This window comes from Podarcis cretensis (assembly GCF_951804945.1).
Source record: "Podarcis cretensis genome assembly, chromosome: 4".
Taxonomy (NCBI): domain Eukaryota; kingdom Metazoa; phylum Chordata; class Lepidosauria; order Squamata; family Lacertidae; genus Podarcis; species Podarcis cretensis.
The window spans coordinates 16,503,577-16,530,648 of record NC_137173.1 but is presented as its reverse complement, the minus strand read 5'-3'; the positions used below and the strand labels follow the sequence as shown (position 1 = coordinate 16,530,648).

The following is a 27,072-nucleotide window of genomic DNA, read 5'->3' as shown; positions in this document are numbered from 1 at the left end:
TTGGTGGTGGAAATTCCAGGTAAAGTGCTCCTCTTGGGTGAAGATGCCACAGGACGAATTCACAGGTTTAGAACTAGGGCAGGACTGGAGAACCTGGGACCTCCCAGGTATTGCTGGACTACAACTCTCATCAGCCCTTGCCTGAATAGAGCAGGCATGGCCAAACTTGGCCCTCCAGCTGTTTTGGGACTACAACTCCCATCATCCCTAGCTAACAGGACCAGTGGTCAGGGATGATGGGAATTGTAGTCCCAAAACAGCTGAAGGACCAAGCTTGGCCATGCCTGCCATAGGCAGAGGAAGCTGGAGACTGTGGTGTGGTGTAGTGGTTAAGAGCAGTGGACTCGTAATCTGGTGAACAGGGTTCGATTCCCCGCTCCTCCACATGCAGCTGCTGGGTGACCTTGGGCTAGTCACACTTCTCTGAAGTCTCTCAGCCTCACTCACCTCACAGAGGGAAAAGAGAATGTTAGCTGCTTTGAGACTCCTTCGGGTAGTGATATCAAATCCAAACTCCTCCTCCTCCTCCTGTAGTCCAACAACCTCTGGAGGGGCAGAGGTCCCCCCTCCCAATGTGGTACATGGACAAATGCGTATAGGCAGGGAGCAACATCAATTATACCTAACCCACAAGAGGGAGAAAACTTTGGTCTGGCATGTGAAAACGCAGCTTCATATGTTCCTCAGTATAGATCAGAAACAGGGAACTTTAAGCCTGGGGGCCGAATGTGGTCCTGCAGCCTTCTCTATCCTGCCCTCCGGACTTTTCCCATGCTGTATGTTCAATTGTTCTGCTTTGCAACCTTGAGTGTGTCTGTCTGGGGTGGGGGGTGGGGACTGTGTCCTTGAACTGCAGCACTGCCTCTTCCTTGCCTAGATGGGGAGATGTGTGTGATATGAGGTCCATGAAGAAACATCTGACTTTCTTGTAAGTTGGAAGGCAGCCCGCTGTGAGTCACCGCTGTTGCTTCGCTCACTTTTGCCACCGACCACAACCCCTGGCAGCTTGCCGAGCGGAGGATCTTGCTCTCTTATTAAGTTTGTGTACGTAGGTTTTCCACATTCCAGGTAATGCAGAGGATGGGGCTGCATTTTGAAATCTGCTCATGCTTGGGCAAATCTCTAAATTAGTGCTCTATACGACCCGTGGCAGAGCTTAGGGCACCAGGCTCACATTTTATGGCTATGTTAAACCGCAGTGGGGTGGGAGAGGTTTGCAGGGAGGCCAATCCAGCAATTTCCGCCACCCTGTGGCTTCCCATGAACGGGAATTTTTGCCTTCTCTCTTTAGTAGGTATTGCTGTCTCTAACAAGGGCTGCTATCCAAAGCAGTTGGGTCTGCATAAAAAGGGAGAGGGGGGCTTCATAGCTGCAGCTGAGCCACTCTGAGGGGCAAATTCCCGCCAGCAGCCAAACCAGGGGGCTGAAAGGGGACAGCTAGATTCGGCACTCTGTGTGGAGAGTGGGTTGCCGTTCATTAAACCAGATCCCAAAGAGAGAAATCTCCTTTTCTGCTTCACAGTGTGAGTCGTGAAAAGCACCTGCTTACAGTGTTGTTTACTCTCACTTGGAAATCGCTGATAAGGCTTTTAAAAAAGATGGGGTGAGTGGGTGGGGGGTTGGAGAAGCTATCGATCTGCATGGCAGACCACCAAACACCTGTGCCCACTCAATATTTCACTGTTTACCATTTGCTTAGGTTCCTCCTCGGTCTATTTCCAATCCATGTAAAATTGTTCCAGCGAAAAACACTCCAATTAAACATTCTGTGTTAAGGCGAGTCTGCCAAGTGCTTTTTATATTCATTAAAGTCTCAAAATTCTTACATATATATTTTTAGGGAAAACAATCTATTTGAATGCTCAGTTTGATTGAGGACACCTGAATTCGACTTAGTGAGATGCTTCTGGCAAAGTATGTTGTTGCCAATGAAAGCCGTTGTTGAAATACTCTTGCCAGTTTGTAAAATGGCGCAGGACTTAGGAGTCGCCCACACTTCTGCTCGTCCCTAGAAAACATGGTTATCAGCGGTTTTCTGCTTGACCTACAATTTCTAAGCATGGGTCCAAGCAGTTTCCCCCTTGCCCCACTCCTATCCCAGGGAAAACTTGGTCTTAAATCAGAGCAAATGTCAATCCGAAGAAAACCCAAATGGCTGTTTGCTCCCACTGGGCACTAAAGAGCAGTTTCCCCCAAGAGAAAGCAGAGGGACAGAAGGAAGTATGGATAAGCCTTTAGTCACAGGAAAATAAACTACATGGAGCTACCTTTGAAGGTGAGTTGGAAACCTCAGCTAATCCAGAATGTGGCAGCTAGACTGGTGACTGGGAGTGGCCACTGGGACCACATAACACCGGTCTTGAAAGACCTACATTGGCTCCCAGTACGTCTCCTAGCACAATTCAAAGTGTTGGTGCTGACCTTTAAAGCCATAAATGGCCTCTACCCTGTATACCTTAAGGAGTGTCTCCACCCCCAACGTCCAGCCTGGACATTGACGTCCAACTCCAAGGGTTCCCTCACTGTGAAAAGTGAAGTTACAGGGAACCAGGACAAAGGGCCTTCTTGGTAGTAGCACCCGCCCTGTGGAACGCCCTCCCACCAGATGTCAAGGAGATAAAGAACTACGCATTTTTTAAGAAGACATCTGAAAGTTTCTCCCACTACCTGCTACCTTATCCTCCAAACTGGAGAGATTAGGGGCTGAACTCAAGACCTTCAAAGTGCAAAGCATTTGCTCTACCTGTGATTTGTAGAGGCTCAGAGGTTAGTGGCTCTGGAGGTGCCAATTCAAGGAGCCCAACAGACCTCGCCATGATGTTTGGGCCTGGATCCAACCCTTCTGATGCCGTTGGTCCAACTGCTGCTTCATGCTAATCTGGGTCAGAGTTACAGTCTGGTATGCTGCTCAGGGTCAGATATTGTGGCCCCACTGAACGGGGTGTTGTTGACAAGAGGTCCGTGCAGCCCCTCACCCTTTTACCCCGGACTCTAGAGCTCCTGCCCTTCCTCTCCCATGTAACACACACCCACACCCACATACACACCCACCCACACCCACCCACACCATGGATGCCTTAGGGCTTAACCAATGTCCATGAGTGACATTTGTAGCAAGGAGTGCCCTGTCTTTTCAGCTCTCCCCATCTTCTTTTAAAAGGAAGAAATATTTTGTATTTCTTCACTCCCCCCCCCCTTGGGAAGCTGGATGGGGAACTGGCAATAGTTGGCACACTTCACCCATTTCCTTCCCCCCACAACCCGCATTGCGTGCTTGGGGAAAGCCCCCTGGCATTCAGCAGGAAATCCCAAGGAAACCCAAAATGGTTTTTGTGGTGAACAAGGTGCAGAGTCCTCATAACATCTAGGAAAGTGTGCTGCATAAAACAACACTGAAGGGAAACCTCCCTATAAAACTCGGAAGTGGGGCACTTGCTCATTTCAATCATGGTTGGCTTACCGTTAAGATGTCGTAGCTCCCGGCTGTGAACTGCTTTCTTGAGGAGACCATCCCAGTCTTCGGGTCAATGAAAAACTTCCCATCGTCATTCCCATCCACGATGCTGTAGGAAATCTCCGCATTGGGGCCTTCGTCCTTGTCGAAGGCGAAGGCTCTGTAGATCGGCTCGCCTCTCTTCTTCCGGTCCCTCTCTGGCAACTTGATCTGGTAGACTTTCTCTGGGAACTGGGGCTTGTTGTCGTTCTCATCAAGGACTTGGACCACCAGCCAAACTGTAGACTGCTTGGGAGAGGCACCTCCATCCGTGACTGTAACCTGAGGGAAGAAAACGGTAACAGCAAAAGGCAAAATGTCCACAGGCGTTGTGAAAACTGTTGTGGGAATACAATGAGCCTGAATGTTGGAAAATTTGGGGACAGATAAAAGAAACCACTTCTTCATGTGAGCTGTGGAAGCCCCTCCAACAGGAGGCAGTGGTGGCCGCCATCTTGGATGGTTTTAAAAGAGGACTGGACAAATACATGGAAGAAGAGGCTATCAACAGCTACTAGCCATGATGGCTAAATTCTACACCCACGGTCAGAGGCATCATGCCTCACAATATCAGTTGCTGGGAATCACAGGCAGGCAGAGTTCCGTTACATTTAAGTTTGTGCGCTTACCACAAGTATTTGGCTGGACACTCTGAGAATAGGATGCTAGACTAGATGAGCCATTGGCCTGACCCAGTAAGCTTGGCGCTGTGGTCTAAACCAGCCCCACCTGGAGATACTGAGGATTGAGCCCATTGCCTTCTACATGGAGAGCTGGGGACGTGGGTGGAGTTGTGGTCTAAACCATGGAGCCTCTTGGGCTCGCTGATCGGAAGGTTGGCGGTTCAAATCCCTGTGATGGAGTGAGCTCCCATTGCTCTGTTCCAGCTCCTGCCAACCTAGCAGTTCAAAAGCATGCCAGCGCAAGTAGATAAATAGGTACTGCTATGGTGGGAAGGTAAACAATGTTTCCGTGCGCTCTGGTTTCTGTCACGGTGTCCTGTTGCGCCAGAAGCGGTTTAGTCATGCTGGCCACATGACCCAGAAAGCTATCTGTGGAGAAACACTGGCTACCTCAGACTGAAAAGCGAAATGAGCGCCACAACCCCAGTCGCCTTTAACTGGACTTAACCATCAAGGGGTCCTTTACCTTTAACTTTTACTTATGTTCTCAACATGGGATTCTGTGTAGTTTTGGTCAACCCATGTTGAATTTGATGGGGCTTCTTCCCACATAAGTGTTGTTCTGACTATAGTCCTAATCCGCTTTCTACTGTGGATTTTAAAAACAGGAATACATCATTCATTATTGTCCCTTTTCACACGGAAACAAGAAATCTGTTTTGTTACTCTGTTGTCAAATACAAAATCATATTTACCACAACAATTTAAAGCATGAATTAACTTGATAGTTATATTTCAGCAGATGCTCATGCCCAAGAGTTTCCTGTACAAAATTTATCAAACAAAATGTTGCATCACACAAAGGACTTTTATATGTGGAATGAAGAGTGCTTGTAAAATGTTTTATATTCCCACAGGAATTCATGCAATCCTACAAGGATGCAAAAGAGCAAAATACCAACAGGGTAAAAGGAAAAAACCACAAAACTGTCCTTCCCTGATGGCTGAGCGGGGGAAACGAAATAGGATTAAGTCTATATTGAACTGTAAAATCAAGGCAGGAAGGCTGCCTGCCTGGCAGAAAGCCCTACTGAAATCAATGAGATTTACTTCTGAGTATACATGTCTAGGATTGCAGCCATAGATGGCTTTGTGGTAGGCCATGACTCAAATCTTTAAATTTTGTAAGGACTAACACGGCTATTCCACTGGAAATCCATTAACTTTGAAAAGGGAACACATAGGGAAGGTAACTTGATTTGGAAATGTCCACTGATGGCTGAGATATGCCTGTTTACAATGTGCTAACATCTACATGGAAAAATTATGTAAATTTTGGTTCAGCGTGAGGATTGGAAATGCATTATCTACAATATTTTGAACTACTCAAATGCCCAAAAATGCATCAGAATGTATATTTTGAGACAAAATATATTGGGTTGGTTTTTTTTTGAGAGAAAATAGGTTTAAAATTAGTATTTGAATTGGGGGGATGCAGATTAAATGGGGATGCCACCCCCTTTAAGTCAGAAAAAAACCATGAGGCCATTTCAGTGAATTTGAGCAAATGTTATTTTATTCTGCAGAGACAGAGGGTGGTTTTTTTTGCTTCATTCCCTCCTCTGAACTTCTTGGATCTGACTCGCTACATAAATCAAAATTACAAAACATATAAAGATTGTCAGATTCAACCCCCGCCCCCCTTGGGGATTATTCACAACCACCAGTTTGCACTTTTAAATATAAAAAGATGAGGTGTGTGTGTGTGTTGGGGGGGGGGAGAGGGAAAGCCAGCTAAATAAACTAACACAGCAGTTACCCAGCAAAGCAATCAGTGTGAAATGGGAGGTCAGAGCAACCAGACTGAGCAAAATACAAGATCTTGGCTCGAAACCATCAAATGCTGCCACTGTGGGAATTGGGTACGTTAGCAGCTTTTTACAAAAGCAGAACCCACGCTATGTTCATGCAAGCAAAAATCCATTTCTGCCTCACTACTGTCATGCTATAAAAAAGTTATTGCTGAAATGGGGGAGGAGAACGCTGAAACATATATGGATTTCATTCTTTTTTCTAAAGTGGCACACATTACTTTTATCTCCTGGCAGCTCTCTGATCTTGCATTATTTATTTCTATGATCTCCCCCACAGTTCAATTATCAGCCATTCCACTTTAGTCTGAAGTCCGGTTGTTAATTTAACTCCTTCTGCTCCCCCTCAGGGTTCGTTCAAATTATTTGCTCAATGAACTGTACTCTAAACCACAAGATCTCCCTCCCTCCCTCTTCCTCTCTCTCTCTCCATGCAAATTATGCTTCACATCAGAGAAGCTGAAGAAGGCAGAAGCTAAAATGTTTTGCAATAATAATAATAATAATAATAATAATAATAATAATAATAGTAATTGTACCTCGCCCATCAGACTGGGTTACGCCAGCCGCTCTGGGTGGCTTCCAATTCATATACATTGGTACCTTTGGTTACAAACACTTCTGGTTATGAACGCTTCAGGTTATGAGCTCCACTAACCCGGAAGTAGCTGCTCCCAGTTGCGAACTTTGCTCCAGGATGCGAACGGAAATTGTGCGCCGGAGGTCGCATGAGCGAAAGCTCGCCTCAGGATAAGAACGGATTTGGCTTCAGAACGGACCTCTGGAACGAATTAAGTTCGTAACCAGAGGTACCACTGTAAAAGCATAATAAAACATTACACCTTAAATGGCTTCCCTATACAGGGCTGCCTTCAGATGTCTTCTGAAGGTTATATTGTTGCTGATCTTGACATCTGACTGGAGGGTGTTCCACAGGTTGGGTGCCACTGCCGAGAAGGCCCTCTGCCTGGTTCCCTGTGTAACCTCACTTCTCACAGTGAAGGAATCGCCAGAAGGCCCTCGGAGGTGGATCTCAGTGTCCGAGTTCAACGATGTAAGCATTTGATATCTTACAGAAAACCCCTGCCTCATTTCCCCACAGGGGCTACCACATTAAGAAGAGCTGCCAGATATGCCCTACTGTTCCTCAAAGTCCTACTGGTGAGAGGAGAAGTTTAAACCTTTAGTGATGAACTGCAAACTACTGGGATCCACAGCAACAGTACGATCTAACGCTTTGCAACTTCGATGTTTCGCTACACCCACACGTTTTCTTATGACACATGTACCTCTCGGCAGGAAAATGGTATGGTGGGGCAGCAGTGCTCACCTGACCTCCTGAAAGGCAAGTCATTTTCTGCACAGTGGGAAGGAGAGAGGTGAGGGAGGTTCGTGGTTCAAACACATCAGGAGGAGCACCGGATTGGTTCGGCCTGCGTATTTGCAGGGCATTGACCTCCCTATTGCCTTGCCGCTCTCCATCAGCAGCTTTGCTGTCAGGAGGTCAGGTGACTTCCCCTTCCCTACGCCGTTTCCTACAGGTAAAGAGACCCCTGACCATTAGGTCCAGTTGTGACTGACTCTGGGGTTGCGGCGCTCATCTCGCTTTACTGGCCGAGGGAGCCGGCGTACAGCTTCCGGGTCATGTGGCCAGCATGACTAAGCCGCTTCTGGCGAAGCAGAGCAGCACACGGAAACGCCGTTTACCTTCCCGCCGGAGCGGTACCTATTTATCTACTTGCACTTTGAGGTGCTTTCGAAACTGCTAGGTGGGCAGGAGCAGGGACTGAGCAACGGGAGCTCACCCCGTCACGGGGATTTGAACCGCCAACCTTCTGATCAGCAAGTCCTAGGCTCTGTGGTTTAACCCACAGCGCCACCAGCATCCCTCCATGTGAATTTTGCAAGAACGCATTCTTAAGATTCCCAGTAAAAATACAAGGCTCCTTTCCCAATTTAGGAAGAAATGTGTTTACATTTCCTTTCTACATGAAGAAGCACAGCATACCTTTGTTCTGGTTACCTGAAAAGTGTTATCAAGAGTACACAGCCACAGAAATGGATCCGAACAAACGAAGAAGCAAACCTATATGCATGGCCTAGATCTCACTAAACTGGCAAACGTGTCTCTGGACTACATCAGACTGCAGGTGGGGTTTGCACGATTTGAATGGTCCTCCATAGAATCAAATGCATACTGTATATCAGGGGGAAGGGTTTTAGCCAAGGCAGGGACATAAGGCAATATCTTTTATTTGGATCAATTTATGCTGGTGTAGGAACACGCATACATAATCGTAACGTTTGTCAATTAATCAACAGACCAAGGAATGTTATGCTTTTTAGTGTACATGGGAAATTTTAACACATTTCTTTTTAAGTACTTGGAATCTGACAGCTCATTAATTGCAAAACTGCTTTGCATAGCTGCAGGGGACACAGAGAGGTGTGCGTGTGTGTCATACAAGTTTTAGAAAATGCACATTTTGATGCGCAGTGCAGTTCAAAAGCATCCTCCCCAACCCCCCCTTTTGAATTAGGTCTCCATTTCTTCCACTTCTACTCCATATCTATCTCAGGGTCAAATCAGGTATGAGTGTAAGGGAGCCTTTTAAAGGTGTTCTTAAGATCTGCCACGTTTCATTTTGAAAAGCAGCTGTGGAGGCTCTCAACCTGTACTCCATTACGGGGTGAAGGGGGGGTTACCCCGTCCCCCCCCCCCGTTTTCCGGCAAAAAAAGAAGTCTCGAAGCTTTGTAATAAATAACTTTTCATCACACACACACACACACACACACTCTAGTCACTAACACCAAGTTCCAGATCCATCAATCCATTCACATCTTTCAGCGCAGGAGGGGAATGAACCTGCAATTGATGCTCATTGACTCTCTAAGTTCATTGACACCTTTTTCACCTGTCCTCCTCAAAACTGTGCTGGCAGAAGGTGGGTCTGGTGGGAGAAGAAGAGTGAGAGCCTGAGCAGGATTTTGTGCGGGTAAAGTAATTTTTAGCTCCTCAATTCCCTCCAGCCTGTCTGGTTGTTTTTTTTTTGCCCCACCAAAGGTGGCAACCCTAATTCCTACTCACCTTCCCCACCTTGGAGATTCAGTAAGGAGGTGAGTATCTTGGGGGTACGTGTATATTGGTAAACACACAAAGACAAAGGGCATGCGATGAAGGTACACTTTAAGTAGTACTTTTCCTTTAATTGCATTTTTTTAAAAAAGTTATCGTTGTTGCACTGTAAGGAAAAGTTATGCAAATAAAATAAAAAATAAGTACTGGGCTGCAATTCTATGTGCATCTTGGTGTAAATGCCACTGAACAAGATGAGACTCAACTCTGAGTGAACATGCAGAGAAATGTGCTGTTAGCCAAATACTCTTCTTTACCTTAAAAGCACACGGAGAACAGAAATAAGGACAGGGAGGGAAGGGCTGCCAACTGTGAAAAGAGAGGAAGGGGGCGAGGTTGCATGGAATTTATTCTTTATTTTTAAGCATTTCAACGGGCAAGAAATTTAGATTTCTGTATCCAGTTATGGCAGTTTTGCAGAGTTGTAGTCGTCTGTTATCACAGCTAGTTATAAATTTACAATGACTTCCACAATAGGTTCCCCCCCCCCTCCTCCAGGATATTATGTGAGGGCTTTCTATTAACTTTACATCCTTCATAAATACACAAATATATATATATATATATATATATATATATATATATATATATATATACACAAGGTGCAAGAAAGAGCTAGTAATATGCTGTGTGGGGTTCATCCACCAAAACAAAACAAAAATGCTCAGCATTTTTTTCCTATTCATTTTTATTGAGAAGAGGCAAATTTGTTGCCATTCTCATCTCTTTTCAAACTGTTCTTATTAATCAAGAGTGTGCTGAGGTGGCAGTATCATTTGAAGATGAGCGAAGTTCAACATTTTGAGGGATGCAGCATTGGGGATAGAGAGAGAGAAAAATTCTGCACCTGCAAGTCAGAATTAGTCTGCAGAGAAAAAAATGCAGCAACAACTAAAACTGCTCAAGGGGCCTAATTTAAAGAATTTGAAGAATGAAAACCAGGAGTGTGGCACCAAAGCGTGGAGGGAAACCCAAATGCAAAGTGCAGGGAAAATATATAAATATATAAAGACATCTGAAGGCAGCCCTGTTTAGGGAAGACGGCATTTTTCCATCTCTGCCGTATTAAGCAGTTGGTCCCTTACCTTTCTCGCCCTGATCTGGCCACAGTGACCCATGAGATGTTCCCCTCCAGCCTTGATTACCGTAATTCGCTCTACGCGGGGCTGCCCTTGAAGCTGTCCCAGAAACTCCAGCGGGTGCAGAATGCTGCAGCGAGGCTCCTCACGGGGTCCTTGCCGCGGGATCACATTCATCCAACGCTTTACCAGCTGCCCTGGCTCCCCGGTGGAGTACAGGGTCAGGTTCAAGGTGCTGGTTTTGACCTTCATAGCCCTATGCAGCCTAGGACCCTCGTACCTACGGGACCGCCTCTCCTGGTATGCCCCGTGGAGGACCTTAAGGTCCATAAATAACAACACTTTGGAAGTCCCGAGCCCTAAAGAGGTTAGATTGGCCTCAAGCCTACCACAGGAGATCAGGGCCCTGTGGGATTTGACATCTTTCCGCAGGGCCTGCAAGATGGAGCTGTTCCATCTGGCTTTTGGACTAGACTCAGTCTGACCTCCCTCTCATTTTTTATTTATTTTTTGATGGAACCCCTTATATGGGATTTTGTATATAAATTTTCCCTCTGCTCTTTTTGCTGGCCTATGTAGGACCAGCATGGATAATTGGCCCCGGTGAATATTTGACGTTTTCTCCACATATGATCTTGATTTATGGGCTACCACTAAAACGAGGTTGCATTTTAAGCTGCATTTTAACCTATATTTTAATCAACTATTTGTTTGCTTGCTTGCTTGCTTGCTTGCTTGCTTGCTTGCTTGCTTGAAAATGTTTTTACTGTATTTTATATTTGGTGTTAGCCGCCCTGAGCCCAGTCTTGGCCAGGGAGGGCGGGGTATAAATTAAAAATGTTTTTAATATTCTGTTGGGAGCCACCCAGAGTGGCTGGGGAGGCCCAGCCAGAGGGGCAGGGTATAAGTAATAAATTTATTATTATTATTATTATTATTATTATTATTATTATTATTTATTGCTGGAGCTCAGGCTAGCACAAAAAAGGCTCCCAGGTCATGTCCACTGGCCAAAAATGAGGAAACCAATAACATTTGGAGGTACCACACTGACTACCACTGTAGCCGACAATACTGCAAAGACAAAAAATTTGACCTTGTGAAAGCCCAAAAGCCTGCAAGCGTTCTTTAGAACGTACCTTTAACATCCCACCTGCTTTTAAACTAGCTCCATTACTGCAGGTGACCGAGTTGGGGAAAGCTTTTATATCGAGTATTGATAGTAGGGGAGACATTCTTCTCTTAACTTCCACTGACTCTACTTTGGTGGATAATAGTCATTCAAAACCTCTTGTCTGCGCACTTCGGGGGATAAAATATCTCTCAGCCTGACTCCTCTCAGAGTCCCTGTGCCTGCTGAGAGCTACGCTCAGACTACAAAGCTCATCACATTACCATCTTTTCACAGGCTCATCTACCATTCATTTTCTATTCACGCAACTTGCTTGATTCCAATCTCCTCAGCCAGCGGGAACTAAACACCTTCCCTTCAAAGTTTCCTTAAAATTATGGTGATTGCTGCAGAATTCTAATCTCCTCCCTTTCCAAGCTGCCTGGCCCAGATACGTATAGGACCCCTGACATCAACCCCCCCCCCACAGTAGCAAAGGTAGTTTCAATCCTACAGTCCTTCTCCTTTATTTCTCTATTTCTATGTTTTAAAATGCCTTTCATCTCCTATCCGTTTTGCATATGACTGGGGAAAAAACAACATCATTTTACAAGCTGGTAAACTATCAAATTTGACTGAATCCCCAAGAAATGAAAATCCATTCTTCAGCTGCTGTGCTGAAGTGAGTCTAAGCCTCTTTAGTTGGAAGTATGCATTGCTGAGCTCAATGAGACTCACTGCTGAGTAAATGTGTGGACCTTTACTGCACATTGTGGGCAGCCTGTGGGCTAATTTCAAAAGCCCTTTGCAAGTACGGACGGACATTCAGTTTCAGATCTCCAACTCAGTCCTCCACATAAGTTTGAAACTCTTTTTTATGTCTTCATGCAAATTCATCAACCGTGAGAATTTAGTCTAATACACACCTTTTTGAAGATCCTTTGGCCTAATGTGCAAAGCAATTTCCCCTTAAAATGATGCATTTTTTGCGTTATATTCACAGTATTTACATGCATCCTTTTAACCACAGTGCGCGCGCACGGTCTGGAGAACTTACAGAAGTACAAACTTGGAAGAATGGCTATGTTTTGTTTTGTGCATTGTTTCAGTGAGTAAAGATTTGGTGAGCTCACTTTTAAATGCAAGCTGAACCGAGTTTCTTTCCCTGCTACCCCTATCTGTAAGTGATCACTTCAGACACCTGTCAAGGGTGACCTGTCCTTTCCCAGCAGCCATCTGGCTAAGAAGACAGAGGGGGAGAGAAGGGGTGTCAGAAAGGAGAGCAAAGCAAGGATCAGAGAGGGTGTCAGAAAGATGGAGAGCAAAGAGGCTAGCTCTTTAGCTGAGAATCCTGTGCTTCAGGATGAACCTTCCAACTCTACAATTCTGTGATAGTCCTGCCCACTTTTGACTTCAGCAACAACTAGCTTCAACCCCCCCCCCCCCACTGCCAACCTATTCCCCCCATTTCTCCTGAAGGAACTCAAATTTGGTGTACGCGTGGACATACAGACATTGGCAAACCCTGTGCTACTAGGTTTGTTATCTTCCGCAACGGTGTCTCTGAAAATGTTTACACATCACTTGGGAAGACAGGCAAACTAATGCCAGTGTACTGGAAGAAGCAAAGATTACCAGTGTCGAAGCAATGATTCTTCAACATCAACTTCGTTGGACTGGTCATGTTGTGCGGATGCCTGATTATTGTCTTCCAAAGCAACTACTCTATTCCAAACTTAAAAATGGAAAGCGTAATGCTGGTGGTCAACAAAGGAGGTTTAAAGACTCTCTCAAGGCAAATCTTTAAAAAATGTAGTATAAACACCAACAACTGGGAAACACTGGCCTGCGAGTGCTCCAATTGGAGAACAGCCTTTACCAAAGGTGTCATGGGCTTTGAAGACACTCAAACTCAGGATGCAAGGGAGAAATGTGCTAAGAGGAAGGCACGCTTGGCAAATCCTCACTGTGATCAACTCTCACCCTGAAATCTATGTCACCACTGTGGAAGGACGTGTGGATCCAGAATTGGCCTCCACAGTCACTTACGGACTCACTGTTAAAACCATGTTCACAGAAGACAATCTTACTCGGCTACGAGTGATCGCCAAAGAAAGAAGAAGACTAGGTCACACAAGCAGCAACAATGGCTGGGTACTATAAGTAAGAAAACCAATGCCTTGATAAAGAAAATAAGATCATGTAAGGACTTATAAATGCAGGTTTTGTCTGTACAGTGGTGCCCCGCAAGACGAATGCCTCGCAAGACGAAAAACCCGCTAGACAAAAGGGTTTTTCGTTTTGGAGGCGCTTCGCAAAACGAATTTCCCTATGGGCTTGCTTCACAAGACGAAATGTCTTGCAAGTTTTTCCGACTTTTTTCCACTCCCCCCCCCCTTTTTCTAAGCCGCTAAGCCGCTTATCCGCTAAGGTGATAAGCCGCTAAAAGCCGCTAAAAGCCGCTAAAAGCCGCTAATAGCGCTAATCCGCTAAGCCGTCAATGGGCTTAGCAAGACAAAAAAATCGCTAGACTAAGAGAATCGCGGAACGGATTCTTTTCGTCTTGCGAGGCACCACTGTACAGATATTTCAATGGAGCTTTCCTTCTGAAATGAGCTTCTTGGCTGCAATCTTAAATTACAGTGTGCTTCCTAGGAAGCAGCAGCTGTTGAAACCAATGGGAGTTGCTCCTGAGCAAATAAAAGTTTGGGATGGGGGCCTTTCAAAGTCCTCCTTGCAGTGCAGTAAAAACAGCTTTAAGTGACATATGGAAAAATAATGACATAGGAGTATGTGGGAAAGGTCACTCAGGTTAGGAATAATGAGATTGCAAATGTCACTGAATACCAAATACATTTTATGCTTCACAAATCTTTTCACACTGTTAGGAGGAAGCTTTGTTTTTTGTGCTTTTTTCCTTCCCTCAAAAAAAGAGGATTTGAAGAAATGTGTATCGAAAAATACATGTTTATTTCGTAGTAAACTGCTGCTTAAGAAAGAAAAAGCCTTATGGGAGCTGAATTGTAAACATCTCAAAACCCAGAGAGGTGCAGCTGTTTAGTGCCAAATGTAAATGCATAGAAACATACTGCGCATGGGCATTGTCTGTGCAAACATATGAAAAGGCTGCCTTATACTAAGAGAGACAGTACAGTATTCGGCCATTCTAACTGGGGGAGGCTTTCCATGGTCTAAGTCAAGGGTTAGCAACCTTTTTCAGCTGTGGGCCGTTCCACCGCCCCTCAGACCATGTGGTGGGCCGGACTATATTTGGGGGGGAGGGAATGAACAAATTCCTATGCCCCACAAATAACCCAGAGATGCATTTTAAATAAAAGGACATATTCTACTCATGTAAAAACACACTGATTCCCAGACCGTCCGCGGGCCTGATTTAGAAGGCGACTGGGCCGCAACTGGCCCTTAGGTTGCCTACCCCTGGTCTAAGTCACAGGTCTTTTATATCCTCCAGTTAGAGATGCTTGTTAAGTATAGTAATTTAATTCACTGAAATTGTAAATGCTTGAATGCATGACTATGTGTTTAAATTTGATTGGTTGGTAACTGAATTGCGTGGACAGGCGGAGTCCCCAGATCCCGAGTGGTCCACCCCGTCGTGTGGAATAATGACTCTAGACAACATGCTATGGGATTAAATTGGACACAACTTTATTAAATTTCAAATGTGGGTAGACCTTGGCTCAGGCATTGGGCGTTCTCCCTCCCTAGTCCCCAGCCGGGGACCTAGGGAGCATCAGGGTTATCCAGTGTGTGTGGGGGGGGGGGATGGGCCGGCTCTGGAGAACGTATGTTCAAGCAGAGATAGCCGCCCCCGTTACGCCGCCGCAGGGGAGAGCAATGAAAACCTTTCGGCGTACGGCCAAAGCCTCCCTTCAAAAACCCCTTTAACGGGGAACCCTGGTATCGCCGCCGCAAAGAGGAAGATGGACTAAAGGATTCCGCCCAAGGCCTGATACCGCCAAAGTTGTGACGTTTTGCTACGGGAAAGGCGAAACCTGCCAATGCAGGGAAATTCCTTTCCGGCCCTTTAACAGCGACCTTATCGTAGCAGCGCCCGCATACCTGTGGAGAAAGGTTAACCTGCAAAACCTATGAAGAAAAGATAACCTGCAAAAGAAGGCATTAACTGAGGGTGGGTAGGGTGGGAGAAGCTCTGGAGCCAAGTGAGGATTACCAATTAAGATCCACCCTCTATTGTGTGGGCAGGTAATCCCTCCCCCTACCTGGCCTGGTTTCCCTGGCAACGCTTCCCCCAGGTGGGATTGGACAACTCACTGGGGTAGGCGGGGACCTCCAGGTATCCCATCTGAGGGAAGGCAAAGCCTATGCTGATGGGGCCACTCCAGATCCAGGGCTGCACGCGTCCACGCAAAGGGCGCCCCCCGTTTTAAGTGGGGAGCGGTCATTCTAGAGAGTTCTCTAGTAGTCCTCGTGTGATCGGCCAACATTGGTCACATGGGAGTCAAGGAGAGACTCCATTTTATGCGAGGCAAGGTGACTGTGTTTTAGAACCCACAGTGAACACTGCTAAGTTGAATAGAGTGTGGAAGTGCTTTTTCTCTGATGGAAAGAAAGAGAGCAAAAGCTGCAGCAGAAGGTAAAGGTGGAAATCTTTCATAGGAGCTGCAAGGCATGGCCTGCATAAGATACAGAGGGCTGAGTGCTGAGCTCTGGAAAGAGAGGAAAATGCAGTGGTTTGGAAGTTAGAAGAAGCATGTGACTATAAATATTATGTTTTCATTCATCTATAAGTTTCTGCAAGTAAAGCTTCTGAATGATCAAGTCTGGACATTGGTTTAATTTTCAAAGAAGGGTGTCAGTCATGTACAGTGGTACCTCGGGTTACATACGCTTCAGATTACAGACTCTGCTAACCCAGAAATATTACCTTGGGTTAAGAACTTTGCTTCAGGATGAGAACAGAAATCGTGCTCCAGTGGCGTGGCAGCAGCAGGAGGCCCCATTAGCTAAAGTGGTGCTTCAGGTTAAAAACAGTTTCAGGTTAAGAACGGACTGCCGGAACGAATTAAGTACTTAACCCAAGGTACCACTGTATATGATTTGAGCTACTTAGCTGCATTTCTGATACCCTTACTTCAATGCTGGGGACTGCTATGGAAAAAAATTGATGAGAGATGTGCCCCCCTCTCATTGGGGGCTGCCTACCAGAAATGGCCGAGAGTAGATTCAGCACAGGCAAAACAAAGCATGACACAAAATTAAACTAGGGAACTTCCCATAGGAGGCCGTCATGGCCCCCAACTTGGATGGCTTTAAAAGAGGATTGGGCGTATTTATGGAGGAAGAGGCTTTCAATGGCGACTAGCCATGATGGCTATGCTCTGTCTTCACGGTTAAAGAGAAGGTCAGCGGTTTGAATCCCCACGACGGGGTAAGCTTCCGTTGCTCAGTCCCTGCTCCTGCCAACCTAGCAAGTAGATAAATAGGTCCCTCTCCGGCGGGAAGGTAAATGGCATTTCCATGCGCTGCTCTGGTTTGCCAGAAGCGGCTTAGTCATGCTGGCCACATGACCCGGAAGCTGTACGCCGGCTCCCTTGGCCAATAAAGCGAGATGAGCGCTGCAACCCCAGAGTCGGCAAAGACTGGAGCTAATGGTCAGGGGTCCCTTTACCTTTACCTTTTAGTGTCCATATTGCTGAATCCACATTCCATCAGGCCATGGCAAAGGTCTGAACCATAATCATGGTCTCTCTCTCTCTCTCACCGTTCCCCTCCTCCTCACTTTAAAAAGGATTAGGCATAGGTGGCATAAATCTGTAACCAGCCCTATACATTACAAATCTCCCTGCATTACTTTTCTCCCAAGTTATTCGGAAGAAAGGAACAGATTAATTAAGTACTGACATTTTTATTCTTTTGGATATATTCATTCAGAAACTCCTATAGGGCTATTTGGAATAAGCACATTTCTCAGAAAGATAGATAGAAAAAAATAATAACATACTACCCTACAAACTATCTTTGTAATGTGACAGGTTAGAAAATGAAATTATGGTTCATGATATTCCTCCATTTCTTGGCATCTTGACTTCCTCAGGCTAAGAGAAAGAAATTGCTTTTTGAGGGTAAACTTCATTGCACTTGATACTTTAGAGACTTGGCACCTTTTCTTCCTCCCAAAAAAGATCTCCTGGTGAAAACCCGCAGTGTCTGCTCTGTGATTATAAATTAAATATTAACTTGCAGAAGTGGTTAAACTAGGAAATGAAAACATCCAGCATTTATATACTGTACTGCCAAACACTGTAATAGTAAAATGCAGCAAGAACTTTTTTTATAAAAAAAAATCAATAGCAATAAATATTATTTCGTGATGAAAATCTATCCCATTTTCTTCCACACACATTTGGAAAGAAATTTGGCGCAGCATGAACAATGGTGGCTATCTTAACATTTCTACTTGAAACCAAATCAATCTTCCGATGCCACTGGGCAACCAGTTTTAAAGCATTAGGATTATAAAATAACAAAAAGTCTTGTGGCACTTGGAAGACTTAACAAATTCATTATGATTATACACAAGCTAAGAAATCTTCCCACACACATGATGGATGAAGATACGAATTAAATGGATGCCAACATTAATTATCCTACAACTCTGAATACGGTTTTTCAGTGTAGCCACTCACCATTTAATTATGCCCTCCTGCGCTAGAGATGGAAAAATCTACGGCTTTCTGTTGCCTTTGAAAAATGAGTTCAAGGAAAGATTGAAGACTACCCTATCTATTACACATAATCCTCATGTGATTCAGATGGTTTCCTATCCATATATTTTATTGGCACCACGCTACAAATTATGACAATTCTGGAGCCTTGCTTTCTACTACGACGGCTGGTGAATAATAGACATTTTGTTTGCAATGATACATTATTTGTTAAACTAGGAGGGGAAATAACAACAGGATCCTAAATTTTATTTGTCATTTGCTTACTCCTGCATGCATGACTTCTCTCTATTTGCGGATACAGATTTTAGTCTTTGCCTCTCCAGACACATTTTTCCTAGCCGGGATAAGAAGAAAATGTGGCTATTCTGCTAGGAACGAAATGGTGCCCTTAAATACACCTACTGCAAAGTCACCTCCATCCAGAATGATTTTGTCAGGAAGGTCAACCCATGCTTGGCCCATTTTGAAGTCTATTTCAGCCACAGGGAAGAGACCACAGTCCTTGTGTGCATCCCAGGAATTAAAGCAATACAGCAGTAGCAAATGAGAGGGCCTGGAAATGCTTAGGGGCTTTAAATATCTTTAAGAAAATAATGCAGAGGTAAAGCGTACACTTCTTGTTACAGCAAAAACTGGTCAAGGCAAACTGTGAAAGACATCATGCTGCTTGAGACTCTTTGAAGCGCCAGAACACTTATGAAAAATACAAGCGCAGATATTTAATGAATCAGAACGCCCTTCTGGATGCTTGGAAGACAGCAAAAAGGAGAGCCCTTCTTTGTTTGGTAGGTAAGCCCAACATCACTGCAGAGCTACAGAGTTTAAGAAGCATTCAGCAAAGTGTGGGGTTGCAGGGAGCAGGAGAGGAGAGGTTTGAACCCTGAGCTAATCACAGAATTGTAGAGGTGGAAAGGACCCCAAGGGTCATCTAGTCCAACCCCCTTGCAATGCAGGAATCTCAGCTAAAGCACCCATGGCAGACGGCCATCCAACCTCTGCTTAAAAACTTCCAAGGAAGGAGAGTCCACTACCTCCAGAGGGAGACAGTTGCACTGTCCAACAGCTCTCACCCATCAGAAAGTTCTAATGTTATTAGAGAAGGACAAAAACTTTTCTCTTCCCACTTTCTCCATGCCATAGTTACTTGAAAAAAAGTTGATTTTTTTAAAAAAACACATACAGATAAACCAGAAACTGGAAATTATGATAAGGCTACAATCCTAAGCATGCTGTCACGGTCCTGTCTACGGGCGATCGAAGTCCCAGCTGAGGACGTCAGAACCGGAGGCAAGATGGCGGGGTGGGAGCAGGAACGAGAAGCCAGGAGTCAGAAAGCCAAGAGTCCGAGCGTCAGAGAGCTGGGAGTCAAGAAACCAAGGGTCTGAGGGTCAGGAAGCAAGGAGTCACAAAGTCAAGGGTCTGAGGATCAAGAAGCAAGAAGCCAAACACAGCAAGGCAGGAAACGTGTTGCTGTGGCAAAGAGCCAAAGGGAAATGCTGACCTTATATCCCTTCCCGGCTCTTGCCACCAGGTGCAGTGAGGTACCAATCGGCCTCACCTGTGTGGCCGCTTCTTCCCTCTTCAGAACAAACTTAGGAAGGCCCCAGTCCTGCGAAGCCCTACTGGTCACAGGGCCTGGCTCCTGCACACACTCCTGACATATGCTTGCTTGAAAGTTAGCTCCAGCAAAACCATTAGGGCTTACTTCTGATAAAACACGCCTCAAATGTGGTGGTTTCTCATTTTGAAAATTGGGACAAAGCTCCTCACAGACACTTTGCCCATTCTGTGCCCTTCTGTAACCTCCTTTCCCTTTGAAGTAGTGCTGGGTAAACTGCAGCCTCCGCTAGGTCCCACCATTTTGAATTTTGTATAAATTTGAGCTCCTCCTCCTCCCTTTAAATGCCTCCACAGGAGGGCTGATGTAGTGCAGTACTTCAAGGATTAAGCTGCAAATCAGGAAGTTGTTGACTTGAAACTCAACTTCACTTGACTCTCACAAGGGAACATGAAGCAAGCATCAGTCCTTGTAAGGATTACATGAAGGCAATAGATGTGAAGTACTCTGCACTTAGGAATTATGTGCAAATGCTGCTGCTTCCGTTGCCCCTTCTTCAGTTCTATTATTACTATTACTACCCTTATTATTTTATAATACTGTATTACAATAATATTCATAAACTTGCCTCTTGTTCACTTGCAGCGAAAATCTATTAGAAAGAGCTACTTCAGAGAAGCCCTCTCAGCTTGAAATTTCTGCAAACAAAAAGTGTGCGTCGCCATTACTTTGTCTTTTGTGAAGAATTCCAAGCCACCTAGCTGGAATTGCTTTCCACGGTGACGCATACACTGTCCAGTCAATGACCATTTAATTAATAATCTATAAATATTCAGCAAAGCTACTGTGCTGCTCTATAAACAGCTTTGCAAGCTGAAGGATCTATATTCTGGAACCGCCATTATTCTTATGTATGTTTAGCTTCCTGTTTTGAGCCCTCATTCTGCTCCCAAGCGAGGGAAACAGTGCTAGACCCCCTTTATCTTTGAGAATTACTGGAGAACAGGCGAAGTCCCGGCAGACTGGAGGAGGGCAAATGTTGTCCCTATTTTCAAAAAGGGGAAAAGAGAGGACCCAAATAATTACCACCCAGTCAGTCTGACATCAATACCAGGGAAGATTCTGGAGCAGATCATTAAGCAAACAATCTGTGAGGACCCAGAAAGGAATGCTGTGATCACCAATAGTCAGCATGGATTTCTGAAAAATAAGTCATGTCAGACTAACCTGATCTCGTTTTTTGACAGAATTACAAGCCTGGTAGATGAAGGGAACGCAGTGGATGTAGCCTACCTTGATTTCAGCAAGGCATTTGACAAGGTGCCCCATGATATTCTTATAAAGAAGCTGGTAAAATGCGGTCTTGACTATGCTACCACTCAGTGGATTTGTAACTGGCTGACTGACCGAACCCAAAGGGTGCTCATCAATGGTTCCTCTTCATCCTGGAGAAGAGTGACTAGTGGGGTGCCACAGGGTTCTGTCTTGGGCCCGGTCTTATTCAACATCTTTATCAACGACTTGGATGATGGACTCAAGGGCATCCTGATCAAATTTGCAGATGACACCAAACTGGGAGGACAGGATCGCACTTCAAAATGACCTTGACAGGTTAGAGAACTGGGCCAAAACAAACAAGATGAATTTTAATAGGCAGAAATGTAAAGTATTGCACTTGGGCAAAAAAAATGAGAGGCACAAATACAAGATGGGTGACACCTGGCTTGACAGCAGTACATGTGAAAAGGATCTAGGAGTCTTGGTTGACCACAAACTTGACATGAGCCAACAGTGTGACGCGGCAGCTAAAAAAGCCAATGCAATTCTGGGCTGCATCAATAGGAGTATTGCATCTAGATCAAGGGAAGTAATAGTGCCACTGTATTCTGCTCTGGTCAGACCTCACCTGGAGTACTGTGTCCAGTTCTGGGCACCACAGTTCAAGAAGGACACTGACAAACTGGAACGGGTCCAGAGGAGGGCAACCAAAATGGTCAAAGGCCTGGAAATGATGCCTTATGAAGAACGGCTAAGGGAGCTGGGCATGTTTAGCCTGGAGAAGAGGAGGTTAAGGGGTGATATGATAGCCATGTTCAAATATATAAAAGGATGTCACATAGAGGAGGGAGAAAGGTTGTTTTCTGCTGCTCCAGAGAAGTGGACACGGAGCTATGGTTCCAAACTACAAGAAAGAAGATTCCACCTAAACATTAGGAAGAACTTCCTGACAGTAAGAGCTATTTGACAGTGGAATTTGCTGCCAAGGAGTGTGGTGGAGTCTCCTTCTTTGGAGGTCTTTAAGCAGAGGCTTGACAACCATATGTCAGGAGTGCTCTGATGGTGTTTCCTGCTTGGCAGGGGGTTGGACTCGATGGCCCTTGTGGTCTCTTCCAACTCTATGATTCTATGATTCTTATCTTTTCCTCGAGCGAGAACCATGCAATTTTATTTACCCCGATATTCTCTTCTGCTGCCTCCTCTTCTCCTGATGGCCTGCTCCATTTATTTTAATTATGGGGCTTATGTAGTTATTCCATTATGTTACATTACGTTAGATTTCCTGAACCTCGGGGGCACAGCAAGCAATAAATCTAAACAAACCCTTCGCAACAAATTTGGATTACACCTAGGATGCGCATTGTACTGCCCTTATACAAATCTATGGCGTGACGACACATAGAATAGTGCGTACACTTCTGGTCCCTACGTCTCAGAAACTTTTGATGTTGAAAATGGCTGGATATTCAGCTAGAAAAGGTGCAGAACAGCCAAAATTACCAGGCGTCTCGTAAAACTTCCCTAGGGGTAAAGATGCATACTTTTTGTTCTCTCTTTTTAGTTTTAAAAAAAGGAGAGTAAGGGGAAGAAGGACAGAAGTCTATAAAATGATGTATAGTGTTCTGCCTCTCTCATAACATGAGAACTCAGGATCATCCAATAAAGCTGAATTGTGAGAAAATCAGGACAGACAACAGAAATAACTTCTTCACACAATGCATAGCCAAACCATGGAATCTGCTACCACAAAGTAGTCACTAACAGGCAGACCAATCCAAACCCCTGGCCAGCAGTTATGGTGTGTAAAGGAAGGGGTGCAGTGACTCTTGCATCCACAATCCCACTGCTTGTGTGTGGAAGAGGAAACAACATTTTTGCAATGTAGCTCAGGGTGTTGCGGTAGAAAAGCCCTGTTCAGGTCTGTTGCCATCACAAAACAGCACAGCAGTTGACTCAGGATTCAGCAATGTACCGTGGTGCCTCGCAAGACGAAAAACCCGCTAGACGAAAGGGTTTTCCATTTTTCGAGGCGCTTCACAAGACGAATTTCCGTATGGGCTTGCTTCGCAAGACGAAAACGTCTTGCGAGTCTTGCGAGTTTTTTCCCTTTCCCCCCTCTTTTTCTAAGCTGCTAAGCCGCTAATAGCCACTTAGCCGCTAAGCCACTAATAGCGCTAATCCGCTAAGCCGCTAATAGGGATGCTTCGCAAGACGAAAAAACCGCTAGACGAAGAGACCCGCGGAACGAATTATTTTCGTCTTGCGAGGCACCACTGTATTGCTGGCCTTCCCAATGCCAAACACCTTGTTCTGAGGGTTTCTGCTGGTTACTGGACACCAGCAGTGGTCACTTCCACCCAATTTGCTGTTTGGGGAAGCAGTGGCCAGCCATTGCACCTGTAAGCAGTGGAGCAACGGAGCTCGCTTGCCCGCAGGGTTGAAGAAGGGGCACTCCTGCCTCATCCAAACTTCTTCCAGCCCAGCAGAATCTAGGTTTAGGGTTCTATAAAATGGGACTAGACTCATCACTGGAGACCGTTCCAGTCACTTGCGAACAACAGTGGAAGAGGCCTGTTGCTCTCGTGTCCTTCTCGTAAGCATATGGATGGCCCTTATGGGAGAGAGGATGCTGGGGACTATTTGATGCATCAGGAATATTTTAATTATTATTGTTATGTGATGGAGGAACCATCATTGTCCACAGGACAAATACCAGGCCTACAGTCAGAGGTGTTGAAGTGTCAGGAGTGTGTGTCAGAGAATCACTGCTGAATAGCCCAATATGTTTAATGTTATTTAACTGAAGACAATCTTACTCAGCTACGAGTGATCGCCAAAGAAGAAGACATAAGAAAGGAAAGGAAAAGTGACAGGCAGAGGCTTCCCCCTTTTTTTCTAACAAAAGTTGAAAATTCAGAGAAAGTGTCTGAATAATCCATAAGAGAACCAGAACCCAAGAGAGACAGAGAGGAGGAGGAGGAGGAGGAGGAGGAGGAGGAGGAGGAGGAGGAGGAGGAGAAGGAGAAAACATGCTTGCTGTGGGCGATGCTGAAAATATTGCACTGCCCTCAAGTCTTGTAAAATCTACTATATATATCTCTCTCTTTTTTTAAAAAATAATATTTATTAAGAGTTTAAAGATTACAAAAAGAAAGAAAAAGAATTAAACAAATCAATATAATACAATACAAAAACAAAAACAAAAACACTATGTAGAACATTGAATTAACAAAACAAAACAAAAACAACTAAAAACACTTCCAATATTTTCAATCTTGGCTTTCATTCTCTTGTTTCATTGACTTCCTCACGCCTCCCTTTTTGTATTCCACTTCAATTAACTGTTTCAGCAATTCCTTTCCATCTTCCTCTGTTTTCTGTCCTGTAATTAATCTTAACATATTCTAACCTTGTTTTTTTCCCTTTAATACATTAACAATCTATCTGTACCTAGTTCCTTATAACATTTCTGCCAAAGCCATATAACTTCATTGCACCATTTTTCTAAAGCTCATTAATTTTACAGTATTTCTATAAGTAATCTTTAATTTTTTTCCAATCTTCTTCCACCGACTCTTCTCCCTGGTCTCGGATTCTGCCAGTCATTTCCGCCAATTCCATATAGTCCATCAGCTTTATCTGCCATTCTTCCCGGGTGGGTAAATCTTGTGTCTACTATATACCGGTATATATCTCACAGCATAACTGTCTCATTTCTTTGTTCACACTCACTCCAGTTAAAGCAGAAAACCCTTAACTGCGTTTTGTGTTATAAAACTGCTGACTAAAGGAACATAATTTAGCCTTCCTACTGTTTTTGAACAGTCGTGCTTCTCAAGTGCCTCTCTTAAAAATTAAGGGGCATAGAAGACTCCCCAAACTGCGGTAAGAGCAGGAGGTAGGAAGACAGCAGTCTCTGAAACGATGCTGTTAGCTGCTTGGCAGAATTTCGCTGTAGACTGCAGGCCACATGTAAAAAAAAAAAAAAAGAGGGGGGAGCTACTCGACCTGAAAATCAAACAGGACCGCTCTCAGCGATGCAGCTGACAATCCTTCATCTCTTTGGAACCTATTAATTAGGAGCAGCATGGCAATCTATGTGCCTACTTATCAATAAAGACAACTGTAACAGCAGCCAGACTTTCTCATTCTGCAGAACAAGTTTTTTGGGTTTTGTTTTACAATTGTTCACCACCCCTAATAGCACATAATAAAACATAATAAAAGATAAAAACATTTTAAAATGCAACAAAAAACCCCAACCTCAATAGAAAAAGCTAGGTAAGCTAAGAACCAGCGTACAAACACTGGGCATGATCTCAGAGGGAAAACTCTTTAGAGCGTAGAGTGTTTTCACCAGCCACCCAAATTCTGTATGTATGATTTAGCGGAGATTCCTGCATGGCAGGGGGTTGGACTAGAAATCAGTGTTTCCCAACCTTGTGCCTCCAGCTGTTTTTGAACTACAACTCCCATCATCCCTGACTAGCAAGACCAGTGGCAAGGGATGATGGGAATTGTAGTCCAAAAACAGCTGGAGGCACAAGGTTGGGAAACACTGGACTAGATCACCCCCGGGATCCCTTCCAACGCTGCAATTCTATTAGTCAAAATGAGAATAAAGCAGATTCTTAAACCTATTATGGATGACTTGCTCGGTGCACAGGGCTGGTGAAGTCCTGGCCTTAGCATTCCTTTTATTACCACATGTGGCTTTTATTCTACATTCTGCCTTCACTTCCCATTCTTACTTGGCCAGCCCAAGTTCTCCAAAATATAGCCTTAACTACATAGCTGCTTTATTTCTGGGAAACGCAGGAGTCATCCCAGAGAATTTCTGTCTAGTTATGCAAGCGAATATTCGAGACATAAGGGCAAGTTCCAATTCACCGAATGCCTTCTTGGGAAACCATTAAGTCTCAGGCAGACTCTTGCCCATTTTAAAACTTCACGTCAGGAAGGGATAGTCAGTGTGCTATGACAAATGTGGGCAAGGTTATAACAGGAATGGCTGTACAAAATCTTAAGTTAAGATTTGAGTCTGTTAGACTTGTGGCCAGTGTTTGAAAATGACTAAATCTCTTCCGTAGCAAAAACAGCAATAGCCAAACAGATTCAGGGATAATTTGAAGTTTGATGGAAGTGCAAAAAATATTTAGAGGGGGGAGGAGCTAGGAAGAGAATTCCCAAAACATCCCTGGAGTGCATATTATGATTAGCAGCATAGCTCGCAGCACGAACAAAGTCGTTTCCAGTGAAAGACAAACTGCAGCAAAACAGAAACAGTGCTGTATGTGACAAATACAGGTAGGAATGGAAAGCAATGTCATCTGGAAAGCCCTCCCATCAGATGTCAAGGAAATAAACAACTATCTGACTTTTAGAAGACATGTGCAGGCAGCCCTGTTTAGGGAAGTTTTTAGTGTTTGATGTTTTATCTTGTTTTTAATATTCTGTTGGGAGCTGCACAGAGTGGCTGGGGAAACCCAGTCAGATGGGCAGGGTATAAATAATAAATCATTATTATTATTATATTATTATTATTATTATTATTATATCTTACATCCCAACTTTTTGTACCCCTATTATTGATTGAAGGGCTGTGCTCGGAAAGAGAAGGAGAGAGGATGCTTACAGCAACTCTGCAGTGCCAAGGACTGCTAATATTTCTGACCAGTGTTGTGCCTACTTAGTTTTTCTTCTCAGACCTCGTCTCAGGACAAATTACTTACATGGAAGACTCTTCATGGAGGTTTTTAAGCAGAGGTTGGATGGACATCAGTCATGGATGCTTTAGACTGGACTAGCTGGCCCTCAAGGTTCCTTCCAAGTCTACAATTCTATGACTCCATGCTTCTATGCGTGCAGAAGCCTCATGCTCCACTAACTCGCATAGACTCGTTGAACTTTGAAATGTTCAAGAAGTCATGACTTGTAGTAACTAAGTAGAAACAGATAATATCCCACATGCCTCAGTAGCACACATAATGACCAGAAGTGGCTACCCACATGTGTGAATTAAAGAACATAAGGGACAAAGGTCAGATTTCACCCAGAGGGTGACTAGAGAAGACATTGAAATGGATTGGGGAGGGGGGCGAAGTCTTCTCTGAAGGCCTTAAAGCATACAGGGGTATATATGAAGAGGAAAGTTCTTTAAGACAACTAAATCCACTAATAAATTGGTGGGAACAGGGTGGAGCTTATGC

At 44.6% G+C, this 27,072-nt stretch overlaps 1 protein-coding gene across 10 annotated transcripts in view; it reads right to left on the bottom strand.

The window, feature by feature from the left end:
* The window catches only part of FAT3 (FAT atypical cadherin 3), a 459,497-nt gene that overhangs the window by 133,281 nt on the left and 299,144 nt on the right, over positions 1–27,072 (bottom strand). For all 10 annotated transcript variants that reach the window (XM_079973210.1, XM_079973209.1, XM_079973212.1 and 7 more), the window contains exon 5: positions 3,461–3,775. In XM_079973210.1, coding sequence (XP_079829336.1) covers positions 3,461–3,775 — 315 coding nt within the window. The remainder of the gene's footprint in view (positions 1–3,460; positions 3,776–27,072) is intronic.